This window comes from Phocoena sinus, chromosome 1, assembly GCF_008692025.1.
Source record: "Phocoena sinus isolate mPhoSin1 chromosome 1, mPhoSin1.pri, whole genome shotgun sequence".
NCBI lineage: Eukaryota > Metazoa > Chordata > Mammalia > Artiodactyla > Phocoenidae > Phocoena > Phocoena sinus.
This window is the reverse complement of record NC_045763.1, coordinates 55,921,369-55,938,426: the sequence shown is the minus strand read 5'-3', so window position 1 is coordinate 55,938,426 and position 17,058 is coordinate 55,921,369. Positions and strand designations below refer to the sequence as shown.

Genomic DNA, 17,058 nt, shown 5'->3' with positions numbered 1-17,058 from the left:
ATGATTTAGAACAGGGGGACAGTATCCTGGACTGCAGGAGCCTGATAAAACAAGGTACGTGGAGGCATGGACTCAGGATTGGTTGGTTTGCATATTAAAGACAAGCTTGCACTCTCTAGAAATCAGCTGACCCTGAGAGAGGCAGTCCCTCCCCTGGTCCCCAAGATGTCAAACCACCATAAAATACAGAAAATAAAAAATATGATTAATACAGGTACATACATGTATGTAAAACTATAACTCAAGGCGCTTTCTGTTTCATTCAGGCCTTCTAGTATGCTCTTTCCTTGCCTGGAACTCCTTCCCTTTCCTTGTTTGCATGACTATTATTCATCCTTCAGGTCCCAACTTGAAGGTCACTTATCAGGTTGCCATGTGAGAGCAGAACTTGTCCTTTTCATTCATCACTGTATCCCCAGTTCTCAGCCTGCATCTTCATGATTCTAGAGAGGAAATTTAACACAGATATTAACCCTCAACTCCTAAGGCTCTGTTTGAGTGAAAATTACAGGTCTATTTCCCAAAGAGTCAAAGCTGATGCATTTAAAATATTTGGATGGCTGTGATTCACAGTTTACTTTTTCTTGCTACTGGCCCTACCATCGTCTGCCTTTAGGGTTATATAAGCCATACATGTGGTAGAAGAGTTTTCAATTAGCAATTGAATCTAACAGTTGACAGCCTGACATTGCAATTTGTACATTATACAATTTCCAGAACGTTTTAAACCTCCTATTTAAATTTAGTAGGTCAGAAAACTTAAAGACTTTGCACTGTTAACAACGTTCAGTAATGCTGTTCATACCACTGGCTTCGCAGCTTTGAAACATATGTTCTTAACTCCAAAGTGAGATTTTGGAGTGATAGGAAACTTTGGAAATTTGACCTGGTTTCATCATTTCAAAAAACCCCAAACTTTTACAAGTTACCCTATTTATATACCATACATATTGTGCCCTATTGCCTTGGAGAAAAGGCTCCATTCAAACGATTCTGCGCTTTCTCTAACTCACCATGATGTTTAAAATAGAGAATGACTTGGCAACACGTTACACCCTGTGGCTGCTCTTGACTCTCTGACAGATGAATAATAAATTGTAGAAAGTACCTTCTGATTACATTTATACGTCAATTTGTATTCTTTTGCTTTGATAAGAAACTTTCTGTATTTTCCAAATGAGGCCTTTTGCCCGTTAGCAATGAAAGAGATGTTTTCAGCTATGCCTAACCTTTAATTACAAGTGAATTTGAGTGCTGATGAAATTATTGTGGAATTGAACAAAAGATGATATTTCCCAGGCCACATATATTGAGCACTTTTCCTATAAGAAGAAGGGAAGGGCGCTCGGAAATGCCCTTTCACTACCCCTGATACACTCTAATTATTACGTAGCAATGTAGACCAAGTAGGGTCAAGGCAGAGCAATACAACATTCATTCTTGCAGGCTATCACTCAGTGAGCTTGTGTCAGGCACCAGCCCTGTATCTGACATTGGGTCAGATGATGGGAACCCCAGTTGAGAAATGCAGTCCTTGGCCTCACAGAGTAGCAGTGTCATTTTGAAGCTCTCTTAGGGAGCTTGGCTTCTCTCCTTATGCTACCAGAGATATTTGTATTAGATAGACCCCTAGGTTTCAAGAAATAAAATCCAAATCAATTCAGATTAAGCAAAAAAGGGAAATTTCTTGTAAGGCATAGAGCTGTCTCATGGAATTTAAGGACGAGAGGTAGGGTCACATGTCATGGGAACCTGACCCCACCTGGTTGCTGTCTCTCCCTTCCTTCTCTCTGCACATTGGTAACATTCTTTCCTCCTCTGGGGACTACATTTCTCTACTCGTTAGTTTACAAAGAGAAAAAATGGTCACCCTCCAGCTCTCGTTTTTATCTCTTCCTTTCAAAAGGACACCGGATGTGTGAATCATTTTCATCTCCAAATTTTCAGTAAATGTAATCTGACTGGCCTAGCCTGGGTCAGATGCCCACCTGTGGACCAACTGACTGTAGCCAAGGGGACAGGGTTCTTTTTGTACACTCTTGTGTCTTAGGAGTCACCTCAATGACTTTGTGGATTTAGAGTGAAAGTTTGGGGACACTTCCCAGACAAGTTGTCTGGCTGGACGGATAACCCAATATGCACCCAAAATAACATTGCAAACTAATATTTTTTTAAACCAAGAAAATAATAGTCATTGTTGAAAGTTTGAAAAATAAAGAAATATAGAAGGGAAAACGTAACTATCTGTAATTACAACAATAAAAAATCTACTGTTAATATTTCAGAATATTTACTTTAACTCTTTTTTTTTTGTTTTTTTTTGCAGCACGCGGGCCTCTCACTGTCGTGGCCTCTCCCATTGTGGTGCACAGGCTCCGGACGCGCAGGCTCAGCGGCCATGGCTCAAGGGCCCAGCCGCTCCGCGGCATGTGGGATCTAACTCTTTTTTTATGCAAACTTCTCTCCATATATACATTTTAACTCTGATAGTAAACATATAATTTTGTATTTTTTTCAAGACTTAATATTACATCTTATGCATTTCCCCATGTAATTATTTATTCTTTAAAAACAATTTTAGGGCATCCCTGGTGGTGCAGTGGTTGAGAGTCCGCCTGCCGATGCAGGGGACACGGGTTTGTGTTCCGGTCCGGGAGGACCCCACATGCTGTGAAGCGGCTGGGCCCGTGAGCCATGGTCGCTGAGCCCGCGCGTCTGGAGCCGGTGCTCCGCAACGGGAGAGGCCACAACAGTCAGAGGCCCGCGTACCGCAAAAAAAACAAAAAACAGAAAACAAAAAAAACAATTTTAAATAACTGCAAAGTAGTTCATTTCATAATAACTTCTTTACTAAATTTTCTATGATTTTCTCATTTCTGATTTTTTACTATTGAAAAAAATGAGATAATAGGACAGTAAATATCCTTGTACATACATCTTGACATACTTGTCTAATTATTACATTTAGTCATTAAAAAGGGAACAAAAACATAAAGTTTTAGAGATATCTGTATTCTCAGGGAAGTAGAGTAAAAGGTTAATTAAACAACTAGGCTTACCACACCTCATGAACAACACTCCTAATATAGACAAGAGAAATGTCAAATTTTAGAGTAATAATAGACATCCGCCCAACCACCTATTCTTTTTCACTCTCCGTTTGCAGCCTGTCACTGGTAAACTGTTCCTCATTTTTTCTAGCTCTTCCACCTTTCCCCTGGGCCCCTCAAACACTCCCTACCTGTGCATTTCCTTTACACTTGCACTGGGCACCATCTATCCAATAAGTTACAACATCGTCTTATAGTTGTTTACGAGAGCTTGTGAGTTCCTGGTGGGCAAAGGTTGTGTATTCCTGTTCTTCGTATATCCAATACCTAGCACAGTGCCTGGTACACAATATATGATCTATGAATTCCTGAGTCAGTAAATCAATGAATAAGTAAATAAATGACTTCATTGGTCGATTTCCTAACTGCCCATTAAACACAAGAATCTTTTCTAAAGGCTTTTCTTGAATACCTCCAGTGTCCTAGCCTGAGGAGGAAATGTGATGGAGTGAATTCGTGATGCTTATTCACTCATCCAATAAACATCTGCCCAGTATCTATTACATGCTACTGGGGACTCATATTTCTCTGACGGTTCTTACATAGCACACCTGGATTTCTGAAGGTACAGAAGTCTGAATAGTGACTATGGCCTCCAAACACCAATAGTGTTTAATATTAAGACATTTTACATACAAATCTAAATTTTTGGCTTTTCTTTTAAAAACTGGCAATCAATATGGCAATAATGTTACAGTCGGCTGTCTTCATTTAGATAGGGGGATTTATTAACCCCTTCAGGTTGTCAGATATAATAATTCAGTTATCCAAGAAACATCTATTGAATGTCTGTCGTGTGCCTGTAGGCTTTGGTGGGCATTTGGCATTATGACCTCTGCATTAGACTAATTAATCTGAATGACTAAAAATAGTTGAAGTAGAATAGAGTGTACGGCAGAAAGAACTCCCTGGGGACTGAGCTCTTGAATAAGAATCAAGAATTCTAGATTGAGTTCCAGCTCTGCTGTCACCTAGCTTTGTGACCTTGAATAAAACCTTTATGAGTATCAATTTCTTTACCTGTATAAATGAGGTGATTGATGATAGCCTCCAAGGTCCTTCGGCTCTAGTATTCAATGATGGAATTATCATTTTGTAAGTCAGGGGAGGTAAAGGTACTCCCACATTGGGGTGATGAAAAGTTTTGGAAATAGATAGTGGTGATGGCTGTACAACATTGCTGATGTACTTAATGCCACTGAACTGTACACTTAAGAATGCTTAAGATGGCAAAGTTTATGTTACATGTATTTTATCATAATAAAAATCTTCCTATTAAAAAACCATCCCATGCAGCTCTGTGTTCATAGCAGCATTATTCACAATAGTCAAGACATGGAAACAACCTAAATGTCCATCGACAGGTGAATGGATAAAGAAGATGTGATATACATATATCACATGTGATATATGTATATCACATGTGATATATACATACATACATATATATACATATATATGTATATATATATATATATCAGCCATAAGAAAGATACTTAGCCATAAAAAAGAATGAAATAATGCCATTTGTAGCTACATGGATGGACCTAGAGATTATCATTCTAAGCAAAGTAAGTCAGAAAGAGAAAGACAAATACCATATGATATCACTTATATGTGGAATCTAAAATATGACCCAAATGAACTTATTTACGAAACAGAAACAGACTCACAGACATACAGGTCAGACTTGTGATTGCCAAGGGGGAGAGGAGTGGGGGAGGGAAGGATTGGAAGTTTCAGACTAGTAGATCCAAACTATTATATATAGAATGGATAAACAACAAGGTCCTACTGTATAGCACAGTGAACTACATTCAGTATCCTGTGACAAACCATAGTGGAAAAGAATATGAAAAAGAATATATATATAAAACTGCATATATATAAAGCTGTACACCAGAAACTAACACAAGACTGTAAATCAATTATACTTCAATTTAAATAAAGAAAGGAAAGTATCTGCATAGATTTGGACCCGGTCTTCTTATAACAGGGGTCAGCCAGCCAGTCTATTAATGAATGAGACAGTGAGGAGAGGGGAGAAGAGCCTACAACTTGGATGGCTGTGATGCAAAGGTGCTCTGGTCTCCACGCTTCCCTTAGCCTTGCCTCGGTGCTGTTTCACTGTCTGTCTCAGCCTCCCTCATGTCAGAGACTGACTGGGTCTCCAGGCTGCTTACACCCTTCATCTCTAAACTACCACATCCCCTATCAATCTGGACCAAGTTGTCAAAATGTTTTCTCTCTTTGTCTTTCCTTCCAACTAAGATAGGTTGGAGTTTTTAAAACTAAAATTAACTAAGAAATGTTTGAACAAAGCAAAAATAATCTCAATCTCAGTTTGCTTGGGCTGCTGCTACAACTTCTAGATAACGTTTATGACTGCCATTGAATGCCAGGAATTTTTCCTAATGCAAAGGTTCATTTAACCCTCATAACAACTCCCAAGTATTTTACGTTTTAAATCTTATCACTAATTTGGTTGAAAGTTCGTATCCTTTGTTAGGAATTCCAGTCATCAGCCTGCAAGGAGGGTATTTGCCCGGTCTGTCTTCCCACCCCAGAGCATAGGTCCCTTCTTTACTGAAATTCCACATTTACATCCTGCTCTTGTAAGATACGAAGAAAGGACCTAATCTGAAAAGGCTGTGGCCCTTTGAAGGTCAACAGAGAACTGTTCTAAGGTGGCGTCTTTTTTCTCTCCATCGCACGCGCCCATTTGCTTTGTGACTCTGCCCTTTCTGACTTTTCCATAATTAAAAGGCTGAACTGGTATCTTCCTATTCATCTATTCTGCTTCCCATCTCTGTAAACTGATTCCTGAACACGAAACAGATGCTGATTAGTTAGCACAGGAAATGACTCACGGTTCCTGTCCTGGGTCTCCTTCATGGCGCTGGCCATGCAGCACACAACACACATTCTCCACAAATAAAACACCTACCCACCACCTCCATTCAACACATGGAACACACCCCTTTTTTCCTCAAACCATCGCTGCTGGGGGGTGCCCACAGTTGCCTGGTCCTTCTTGGCTGGAGTCTGGGCTGGGCTTGGGTGAACAGTATTCAATGAGAGGACGGCAGAGATGGGAAACAGGATGAGCATGTTTGAGGAAGGGCTGATCTAATTTGGGGCAAAATGAAAACATTTAAACATGGTATCATGAAAGACACAAAACTATGCATAGTTTTGTTAATTTAATTTTTTTTACACACGCAAAAATGCACAGATCACAACGGCCCAATTTTAACAAACGGGTTCATTCACATGACCCACATCTTTCCATGCCTCTAGTGCCCCTCACCAGTCTCCCCACTCTCAGAAGAAACCATAGCTTTGAGTTTGTACAAGCTCCGGACGCACAGGCTCAGCGGCCACGGCTCACGGGCCCAGCCGCTCTGCGGAATGTGGGATCTTCCTGGACCGGGGCACAAACCCACGTCCCCTGCATCGGCAGGCGGACTCTCAACCACTGCGCCACCAGGGAAGCCCTATAGCTTTGCCTTTCTTTTCCCATATAGACTAGTTCTCCCGGTTCTCGAACTTCATCTCAATGGTCTTGCTAAGAATGTACTCTTTGCATCGGTCTTCTTTTGCTTAGCTACCGCCTGTGACATTCACCCATGATGTGTGTGTCCCAGCGGTTCATTTTTTTTTCCATTGCTCAGTAGCGTCTTGGTGTTATGCACTTAATTTTAAATTATTTTAATAATACAAACAACATACTTTTTTTTCTTGCAAAAATTTGCAGCGTTATAGGTAAGAAGTCTAATATCCTTTGGCCACTGCCACCCCTTCTTCCCACCTGGAGATAATTACTGGGATCTGTTGGAGCAGGTCTTCCCTCCTCTGTGCAGTCACATGCATGTATATGTCCCAGTAGAAAACACGTAAGAATGTTTCTTGTGATTTTCAAAACAGTAGGTACCACATTATACGTAATGCTCTGCAACTTGCTTTTCTTACCCAACAAGATGTTTGTAGATATAACTGTGTTTGTGCACAGATCCACCTTATTTTAAAAACTGCTGCATAGTATTTCATGATATAGATATTCCACACTTTATTTAGTCATAACTGGGATTGCTTCCAGTTCTTTCCATTCCAGCAAATGCTCAAATGCTTCGGTAAACGTATTTGTCAAGTTTCCTCACACTGAAGTTAGTGTTTCTGTCAGACACATGCGGAGAAGTAGAATTTCTGAGGTAGGGTGTATTTAAAATTTTAATATTTACCAAAGTATCTATACCAATTTACATTAGAGTGTTACACAACTTTGAAATTTTTGCCAATCTTTAAGTGAAAAAAAACTTTCCTCATTTCAATTTGTATTTCATTAATTCTAGAAGGGTCAAACACTTCTTTAACTGATTACTCACTACTTATGTTTTCTTTTTACTGAAGAGGAACTCCTGGCTTGGTTTTTCCATTAGGTGACTTCTCCTTTGCTTACTAGTTTTATTAGGCTATTATTATGAATAGGTTAGTTTTAATACATATTATTCTTCTCAGTGCCAAGCCTTTGTCTGTTCTAGCTTTTGCAACTAAAATTCTTTTCTGTTACTTTTGTAGCATAGAAATTTTAAATTAAACCAATCTTTGAGTTATGACCTCTGCTTTTTCAGGCCCTGTTTAAGAAAGTCTTCTTTTCATCAAGGTCGGAAGCACAGGGTTTTAGTTCTTTTTGATATTTTTATAGTTAACAGGTTGATTTTTTTTTTTTTTGCGGTACGCAGGCCTCTCACTGTTGTGGCCTCTCCCGTTGCGGAGCACAGGCTCCAGACGCGCAGGCTCAGCGGCCATGGCTCACGGGCCCAGCCGCTCCGCGGCATGTGGGATCTTCCCGGACTGGGGCACAAACCCACGTCCCCTGCATCGGCAGGCGGACTCTCAACCACTGCGCCACCAAGGAAGCCCCTAACAGGTTGATTTTGATGTGCTTGTGAAACATCCTGATAAGCCAATACCAATCTCTTCCAATCTTTTAGTGAATAAACTTAGATTCCTATCATGTTAGCCATCTTCCATTTTCAACTGTGTCTTTCACTCTATTTCCAGTTTGGGGGGGGGGGTGTCTAAATAAAAAAAAAGAAATGATCCCATTTTAGTATGTTTTGTTCCTTTTTTAAACCACCTTAAATTCTGGTCAGAAAAAAAGTTTATTCACTTAACAAATATCTTTAGGTTGCCTGCTTGAGATGGGCACCAGGATGCAGCACGAAGAAAGAAAGATACCCAGGACTGAGCAGAGCTCAGTCTGGCAGGGAAGGCAGACATAAAACAAGAGTGTGATGAGAGCGAAGGAGACATCTAGTAGACGGTGCTGCGGTCCCCAGATGTCAGCTGAGGTCACACTGTGCTTGGAGACTTAAGTAAAATTGGCTTGGAGCTTTTATCGCAGGTCCTGTAAGAAGTCCAATGACTGTCCCAAGATTTCTGTGAATTCCTCAGGTCTCTTGTTGCCTCTGGCTCTGAGTTTTTTTGCTTCAGTCAGTTGTTTTGCTTGTCTCTTGCGCCCGCAACTGTCTTCTTCTCTCTGCTGCGTCCTGGCCGGTGGGAACTTGGTTCATTCTCACTCAAGGCTTGTGTTTATGAAACTCTGGTGAAGCTGTGGGGAGATGGGTGTGTATGTGTGACATACAAATTGAAACCCAACACTCCTTTAGCCTCCTGGTCACTAGGTGCCTAGTGCATCTTTCAGTGGTCACCTTTCTCTGTGGGTCCCAGAGCCTTTATGTTTGGTGTCCTCTTTCTGCCTCAAGACTCCCTATACATCTCCCACCTTCTTGTTTTCCAATCCCTTCAGAAGCTCCGTTTACCCCAGTTTACTACACAGATCAATTTCACACAATAGAGTCTCATCGTTTTGCAGCACAGAAAAAACTGGCAGAGGATTCAGAGTTTCAGCCTCTTTTTTCCCCTCTGTAAGTGGAAGGGGCCAGTATAAAGATGGATTTTTCCCATTGATAAGGATTATGCTACCCTCTGTTAGCAGGCAGAAGCGGCCATTGTCAGTTTGGGGTTTAAATCACCTTTTTCCCCCAACAGAGTAATGTAACAGTGTAAGCTAATGCCACACGGGCAGTCACTGAGAAAGGGGCATTGAAGCTGAGATCTGAAGGAGGGGCAGTGGTTATCCAGATGAGGGATGGGGCTGGGAGAGGTGGGCTTGGAGAGGAAGTGTCTCAGGCAGTGTGAGTAGCACAGGCAAAGGCCCTGAGGTAGACTAGAGCAAGACTTATTCAAGAAATTAAGAGAAGACACCAGGAATAAAGGGGGCCAAATGGTGTTAGGTTGAATTCATCCTAAGGGCAGAAAGGGAATGGAGGCAAGGGCAAAAAATAAAACATGTTAAGCAAGTAAGTACAAGCGTTAATTTTACATTTTAAAAAAGATTGTTCTCCCACAATGAGCTAGTACTTTGCATTCACTAGGATGGCTATAATGAAAAAGAAAAAAGGAAAAGAAATGTTGGCAAGGAAGTAGAGAGATTGGAACTCTCGCACATTGCTGGTGGGGATGTAAAATGATGCCACTCTAGAAAACAGTCTAGCAGTTTCTCAGAATGTCAAACATAAAATTACCATATGACTAAGCGATTCAACTCCTACGCATATACCCAAAGGAAGTGAAAACCAGTATTCAAACAAATACTTGTACACAAATGCTCAAAGCAGCACTATCCACAATTGTCAAAAGATGGAAACAACCTGAAGGTCCATCATATATGAAAGGATAAACAAGATGTGGTATATCCATACAATGGAATCGATGTTATTCAGCCGCAAAAAGGAACCGAGTACTGATAACCCGCTACTATACACGCTATACGGGTGAACCTCAAAAACGTGATACTAAGTGAAAAAAGCCCGAAAGGTCACCTTGTATTTAGATGAAGAGTTCAGACTAGGTGAATTCAGAGACGGAAAGATTGGTGGTTTCTAGGGGATAGGGAAAAGGGGGAAATGAGAGTGACTGCTTGATGGGTGCAGAGTTTCCCTCTGGGGGGGCTGCAAAAATGTTTTGGGACTAGATGGAGGTGATGATTGCATGACATTTTGAACGTACGAAAGGCCACTGAATTGTATACTTCAAAATGGTTACTTTTATGGTACATGAAATTTAACTCAAGAAAAGTAAGATTACTCAGACCTCCATGTAGAGAATGAAGTGGAGGGGGCAAGAATGGAGATGAGAGAACGGCGGGGAAGCTGCTGCAGGGGTCCAGGTGAGAAAGGATAGCAACTTGGAGTAGGGTGCTGGAATGGCCTGGGAAACATCCATGTGGCGAGTCACAGGCAAATGGACAGGGGGGTCAGGATTTCAGGAAGAGAGGGAACACCGAGGCTGGGGGTACAGACCTGGGAGGAGGGTGTGTCTACACCTTCTGAGGGAGGGGAGGCAGCAAGGAGAGAGCATGGAGGCCTGGGTGAGTTTTTGAGTAAATACTACAATTTTGAAATATTGGTCCAGACAGACAGAGGACCACCTAAGAGTAACCTGAGGGGGAAGCAAGGTTAAGGCCGGTTTGTATTTGTAGGCTCTGCGGCCACTGACTGGGGAAGGGGAACCGAGGATGTACTTGTTTGATGCAACTGGTTGAAGAGCATAAGGGTTGGCTCTGGTAAGGAGCAGGGACATTTCTTCCTCTGAGAACCAATAAAGAGAATGAGGTCTGAAAGCCATTTTGATGTAAAGATGTAAGAGTTGTAGGGCTTCTATTGAAACCTGAGGGTAGAACATATGGCAGCTGCAGAGGGCTGCGGTAGGCCCTGGCGCAGGGCTGGAGACAGTGGAAACATTTCGGAGTGGGTTTTTGGAAGAGCGCACTGCAGAGTAAACTGGGACTGGATAAAGGACTGCCAAGGAGCCCTGAAAGTCAAGAACATACCTTTGTCCGGGAGCCAAGCTTCTGTTACGTAATTTTTTTTTTTTTCCAAAAGCACTAGGGCCAGAGGAAGAACTAAGGCAGTAATCCTGGTGGGATAGTGTTACATAAAACACTTTAATCAAGCAGCACCCAGAAATAGAATGGGAAGAGTGTGAAAGAAATACAAGAAGTCTTATGAGAAAGATTTAAAAACCTTCCATATGTAAGCTCTTTCTTAAAGAAATGCTATTTAAAACCATATTGCATATTAGATAAGTGGCTGTACATATAAATTAGCCAACAGGAATTATTTTTGTTTTTAGATATGTACTGATGTCAAAAATTATTATTATAATATATAGGTAGCCTTTCATAGGCCGATATATTGATGCTAAATGAAATAAGTCAGACAGAGAAAGACAGATGCAGGATGGTATCACATGTGAAATAGTTTTTAAAAAGTCCAAGTCATAGAAATAGAGAGTAGAAAAATGGTTGCCATGGGCTGGAGGTGGGTAAAAGGATACAAACTTTCAGCTGTAAGGTGAATAATGTCTGAGGATCTAATGGATAATATGGTGACTATACTTGACCACAACAACTGAAATTTACTGAGAGTAGAATTTAAATGTTCTCACCTTCATCCCCCCCTCCACCTCCCCCAAAAGACAAATATGTGAGATGATGCATGTTAGCTAAGGGGAAATCCTTTCACAATGAATACATGTATCAAATCACCACAATGTACCCTTTGAATATCTTACAATTTAATATATCAATTATACCTCAGTGAAGCTGAAAAAAAAAAAAAACCACATACACACACACACACAGCATGAACAAAGACATACATTACATCAAGAAGTCAGGTGTTTGGCCAGTAGACCAGTTGGATGGAACACAGCAGAGGTACACAAGGGGTAAGCAGGATGAAGTTCTGAACTTAAGCAGGATATAAACTGTGGAGCATGCCACTAAGAGGATTAGGTAGAGAGGTAAGGCTGAAAGCTCTTATATGGTGTTGACTGATCAGAGCTAAATTATAGGAAATGAGTTAGCACATGAGAACACCTTACCACAGTGCCTGTCACAGAGCAAATGCTCCATGTGAGCCAGTCATCAGTAATTATTGGGTGGGAGTACGCAGGATGAACTTGACATCTCTGCTATCTCACACCCAGCATATAGAACATTCCTTACTCTTTCTGAAACTGTTCCTGCTCTCTAGTACAGAAAGTGATGCCGCCATTGTTGTAACTGTCCAAGTCAGGAACCCCTGTCTCATTACTCTCCATAACCAAGCAAGCCCACCCTCCCCTATTTCTGCTTCCAAAACGTATTTTCCACCACTTTGTTTTCCTCCATCTTTACTGCTATCATCCTGCATTTCTCATCTACACTTCTGCAATGATTTCCTGTCCATATTTTCATTTTTGCTACCTACCCCACAATAATTTTCAACTCAAAATGGTCTTTCTTAAATATAGACTAGATAGCCTCACCCTCTCCTTAAAAGATCCTACTGGCTTCCCACTTATCTATTTTTCTTCCATGGCCTGCAGGACCACGTTTTCCTACCTCTTCATTCTCATCACATTCCACTTTCCCTTTGCTAGCCAATGCTCTAGATGCGATCCTCTTATCTTAAGCCCACTGCATGTTCTATTCCCTCAGCTGGAAATGTCAGCCTACCACTGTCCCCCTGCCCTGCTGTCTGGCTCTTTCCCATTCTTCAGTAGCAGCTTCAACATCACTCTCTTAAAGGCTCTCCTTGAGCATCTAATCTAAAGCAGATTTTCTCCCTGCCCACACCCTCCCCTATGGGTTACTTTGTCCACCACCCCTCCTTTGCCTTTACAGTAAATAGCCATATTTGAAATTATACTTATATTTTTGTATCTGCTTGTTTAATGTCGATATTGGATACTTTCAGGTGCAGGTATTAAAGTCAACTCAAATGGTCTTACACAAAGAAGGCTCCAGAGGGAGGGTGGGATTCAGATTAGATCACATCTTCCCTTGTGCCGGAGGAATGCCTTATGTTGGTTGCCTTAAGTCTAAGATTATGACTAAATACGTAGGATGAGTTTATTATGATTGCAGTGGGATTAACAGGAAATCCAACGCTATGATTTAGGCCAGTTCTTGGAGTCACATTCACTGCTTAATAATGGAGGAAGAGTGGGATAAACACCGGAGCCAGCCCCATTGTCCACCGACATCTCCACGTGCAGTGTGAGAAGGGATCGCTGTTTAATTCCTTACTGTATACTCGCTCCTAGGGCAGTGCGGGGTGTGTGGTAGGAGCCCAGGGAATACTTGTTGAATGAAAGAAAAATTGGAGAAGAGAGTCTAGGAGCCAGTTTAGAGGCTACCGATTCAGTGGAGATATACAGATGGCTTACAAATCAGTCACAAAAAAAGTAAAGGGATGGATGAAGGTGAGTGATATTGTTTGCTCAAAGACTTTGGACTTGGCGATTGACCAGATGTGAAATGAGAGGGAGATGAGGAAGTCCAAGACAGTTCTGAGCTTGGGATCAGAGTCCCAGGCCCCCTTGCTTTCACTTCAATGCTCTACCTTCCCAAGAAGTACTGAAAAGGGGGCTGAGGACAGAATTATAAGGCACACATTCTCAAATGGGGTAGATACTGCCCACGAAGTGCTGAAAACTGATTCTCAGGGGAGGAAAAGAAATCAGCTATTACAATAGTTTGTAGCTCTCCAAAGTCCTGACAAATCTTACCCTCTAGTGTTTAATTTCTCTTGTTAGGGTGAATTTTAATTAAATCAAAATTTTCTTTTTAGGAGGGGGACAATAATGAATTCTTAAAAAGCCAAGAAACACTGAATTAAGGGATGAAGAGGCTTAATGAGCAGTTTAGGACTGAAGAGGGAGGTTGGAGGAAAACCAGGAAAATCTCAGATGTCTATATATCTACATATTTTGATATACACCCACCTTGGCTATTAAACAAAGCATCTTATACAGTTATAAGTAACAGTCACAGAAATATGTCTTCCAACTTTTTTACTGAAAAATTCAAAAGAATTCTGAATATGGCATTGGATTTCAGCCAGGAAAATTACCACTCTTCTGTTCACAGAGGACACAGATGCCTCTAGGATGCTGTTTGATTAGTCTAGCAGATATACATTCTAAAAAATGTAATCACTACAGCAGGCCATTGCCACAGAGAAATGAGCTTAAGTGACCTTCCAGGACTTCTTTCCACATACCAGTCACTCTAACAGGCAAAATAAGCCTGTCTGAGTAAACTGGACAAAGTCTTTCAAATAAAAAATATTAATGAAGTTTAGTTGAACATTCAAATTCAATCAAGAAGTAGAGGAAGAAAAACTACCACAAATTTTCCAAAATTTCTAAAATAAATGTATCCAAAAAGCAGATGAACGTCTGCCACAAGAACTAGTGTGAGTCTGAACTCTGTTTTGTTGGGGGCACAAGTAGGAAATTTCCTTGTCTAGCTGTATAAAGTGACCTGGAACACCCTCAGCTCTTGGTACTTGTCTGCACTGATAAGCAAGGTTGGCTACAGGTGGTAAGAGGCCTTAGTGAGTGAAAGGCATTGATGGGATCCCCCTCCAGGATGTCAGAAGAGACTTGTTTAACAAGCAATGTAACAACACATAGAATGGGAGAATATATTTGCAAACGAAGTGACCAACAAGGAATTGGTCTTCAAAATATACAAATGGCTCATGCAGCTCAATATTAAAAAAACAAACAACCCAATCAAAAAATGGGCGGAAGATCTAAATAGACATTTCTCCAAAGAAGACATACAGATAGGGACTTCCCTGGTGGTCCAGTGATTAAGATTCTGTGCTTCCACTGCAGGGGGTACAGTTTTGATCCCTGGTTGGGGAACTAAGATCCCCCATGCCGCATGGAGTGGCTAAAATAAATAAATAAAAATCTATATTAAAAAAAAAAAAGACATACAGATGGCCAAGAGGCACATGAAAAGACGCTCAACATCACTAATTATTAGAGAAATACAAATCAAAACTACAATGAGGTATCACCTCACACCAGTCAGAATGGCCATCATCAAAAAATCTACAAACAATAAATGCTGGAGAGGGTGTGGAGAAAAGGGAACCCTCTTGCACTGTTGGTGGGAATGTAAATTGATACAGCCACTATGGAGAACAGTATGCAGGTTCCTTAAAAAACTAAAAATAGAACTACCAAACCACCCAGCAACCCCTCTACTAAGCATATACCCAGAGAAAACCATAATTCAAAAAGAGTCATGTACCATAATGTTCATTGCAGTTCTATTTACAATAGCCAGGACCTGGAAGCAACCTAAGGGTCCATCGACAGACAAATGGATAAAGAAGATGTGGTACATATATACAATGGAATATTACTCAGCCATAAAAAGAAATGAAATTGAGTTATTTGTAGTGAGGTGGATGGACCTAGAGTCTGTCATACAGTGAAGTAAGTCAGAAAGAGAAAAACAAAAACCGTGTGCTAACACATATATATGGAATCTAAAAAAAAAAACAAAACGGTTCTCCAGAACCTAGGGGCAGGACAGGAATAAAGATGCAGACGTAGAGAAGGGACTTGAGGACATGGGGAGGGGGAAGGGTAAGCTGGGACGAAGTGAGTGAGTGGCATGGACATATATACACTACCAAATGTAAAATAGACAGCTAGTGGGAAGCAGCCGCACAGCACAGGGAGATCAGCTAGATGCTTTGTGACCACCTAGAGGGGTGGGATAGGGAGGATGGGAGGGAGACGCAAGCTGTCTGATTCACTTTGTAAAAAGCAGAAACTAGCACACCATTGTAAAGCAACTAAGATGTTAAAAAAAATAAAGATTAAAAAAATGCTAAAGATAAAGACACAATAGCTTTAATTTACCTAAAAAAAAAAACAAAACCAAAAAACTACAATGAGGTATCACCTCACACTGGTCAGAATGGCCATCATCAAAAAAAACTACAATAAATGCTGGAGAGGGTGTGGAGAAAAGGGAATCCTCTTGCACTGCTAGTGGGAATGTAAATTGGTAGAGTCACTATGGAGAACAGTATGGAGATTCCTTAAAAAACTAAAAGTAGAGCTACCATATGATCCAGCAATCCCACTCCTGGGCATACATCTGGAGAAAAACTTGGTTTGAAAGGATACATGCACCCCAATGTTCACTGCAGCACTATTTACAATAGCCAAGACATGGAAGCAACCTAAATGTCCATCGACGGAAGAATGAATAAGGAAGATGAGGTACATATACACAATGGAATATTACCCAGCCATAAAAAACAAAGAAATAATGCCATTTGCAGTGACATGGATGACCTAGAGATTGTCATACTGAGTGAAGTCAGAGAAAGACAAATATAATATGATATCGCTTATATATGGAACCAAAAAAAATGGTACAAATGAACCTATTTACAAAACAGAAATAGCATCACAGATGTAGAAAACAAACTTATGGCTACCAAGGGGGAAAGGGGGAGGAGGGATAAATTGGGAGATTGGGATTGACATATACACACTACTATATGTAAAATAGATAACTAATAAGAAACTACTGTATAGCACAGGGAACTCTACTCAGTACTCTGTAATGGCCTATATGGGAATAGAATCTAAAAAAGAGTGTATATATGTATATTATAACTGATTGACTTTGCTGTACAGCAGAAACTCACATAAAATTGTAAATCAACTATACGGCAATAAAAACTACTTAAACAAAAAAAGAAAACAAACAAAAACAAACAAGCAATGTAATCTGTGGGGCAAAAGGAGCCAATATTGATTGCCATGATGAAAAGTTTCCAAAACCATATTTTTCCTTTTAAATAACAACAAGAACACAAACAAGAAATGTCTAAACAACATTATATGCAATGCTTGGGGAAGAAGACAAAAGGTAACTTAGCAGATCAAAACTTCAACCCAAACTGCACAAAGCTGTATGTCATATTCTCCAGGAACTGCAAAACTTGGTTATATTCTTATTCACGTATTAGTATTCAATCACTTTCCCTGAAAGTTCAGGATGGGGAGAGAT

At 40.6% G+C, this 17,058-nt stretch overlaps 1 protein-coding gene across 1 annotated transcript in view; it reads right to left on the bottom strand.

The window, feature by feature from the left end:
• Positions 1–390: 390 nt before the first annotated feature.
• Positions 391–17,058, bottom strand: part of CACHD1 (cache domain containing 1) — a 233,408-nt gene continuing 216,740 nt past the window's right edge. Inside the window, exon 27 of the mRNA XM_032605257.1 lies at positions 391–443. Within this exon, the coding sequence (XP_032461148.1) occupies positions 436–443 (8 nt within the window). The 3' untranslated portion in view covers positions 391–435. The remainder of the gene's footprint in view (positions 444–17,058) is intronic.